A 1,102-nucleotide genomic window follows, 5' to 3' on the forward strand; every position below is an offset into this window, starting at 1 on the left:
AAGAGGCAGGTGGCAGATGCAGGAGACTTGCAAATAAAGCAAGACGTCAGGCAGGCTACTCCCTGCTCTGCCTGCAGACAATCTGTGCCTCTGCTGAAATGATTTCCTGTCTCTGATAGAGTGAGACTTCCGTACAAGAGTTCAGTTCTGTGCCTATGCTGTACCAAGAGCACACATCTGAAAACTATTCTTTGTAACCCTGGATGAGGACTCATTGCTGTGAGTCACTTCTCGGTGAATACTTTTGCTGAACATGTAGAAATAAAACTTACAAACATCTCATTATCCAGAATAATCAACTCTGGGATAAACGAAAACCACAGATAGCACAGAAGACAAGTCAAGCTATAAGAAGAAAAGTCAATTATTGTGCTGGCTGCAGAGCACAGATATTTCCAAGCTAGCAGAGAACACTTGGATTCATCTAGGCATATCGCATGGTTAACCCATAGCTGGGACCAACAGAGATGGCCCCTTTAAACCAAGACAAAGGGAAAGCGAGCACTGACACGCAGATGTTTTCATCTTACCAAGTGTGGGCTTTTGGAAGGTTGTCTGTGTTTGCATCTATTAAATGGATGGTAAACAGTCTGGGTCCTGCAGCGCCTGTAGAACCTTACAGACAGACATTCTAGTTAATGCACTTCAACGAAACATCATTCACACACACAGATTTTGCTACTTCTAAAAAGGCAAGAGAGAAAGTTACAGTTCCAGCTGCAGACATATGTCATAGGCTGAATCTGTAGATCAGGTCTGTAGCTGATGAAGGAACAGCAGAAGCATCAGGGCTGTTCACGACAATGAATTTGCAGACTGGTATTTTGGAAAGCTGCTAATTTTTGTATTAACAAAGCTGCACATTCAGAAACGAAAAGACTTAAGTGCAAGAAGGTTTTCCTTGTAAAACAGAACTATGTATTTTCATTTTGAACATAAGTTTACTGTCAGCCAAATGATGGAACGTTACCAGGAGAATCACAACAGCCTAGGACACTGCCACCTTTTCTGATGACAAAAACTGCTGTTTTCAGGAACTTGGTTTTAAAGTCTAATTATTTGTTGCGAAACAATTAAGGGAATACAATTTTCATGGGAAAGA

The 1,102-nt window shown here is 41.4% G+C and overlaps 1 protein-coding gene across 1 annotated transcript in view; it reads right to left on the reverse strand.

Annotated features, from left to right (window-relative positions):
* Positions 1-1,102, reverse strand: part of SMURF1 (SMAD specific E3 ubiquitin protein ligase 1) — a 19,119-nt gene that overhangs the window by 2,240 nt on the left and 15,777 nt on the right. The window contains exon 18 of the mRNA XM_035901343.1: positions 531-615. Coding sequence (XP_035757236.1) covers positions 531-615 — 85 coding nt within the window. The remainder of the gene's footprint in view (positions 1-530; positions 616-1,102) is intronic.

This window comes from Egretta garzetta, unplaced genomic scaffold, assembly GCF_000687185.1.
Source record: "Egretta garzetta isolate BGI_Z169 unplaced genomic scaffold, ASM68718v1 scaffold299, whole genome shotgun sequence".
Taxonomy (NCBI): Eukaryota; Metazoa; Chordata; class Aves; order Pelecaniformes; family Ardeidae; genus Egretta; species Egretta garzetta.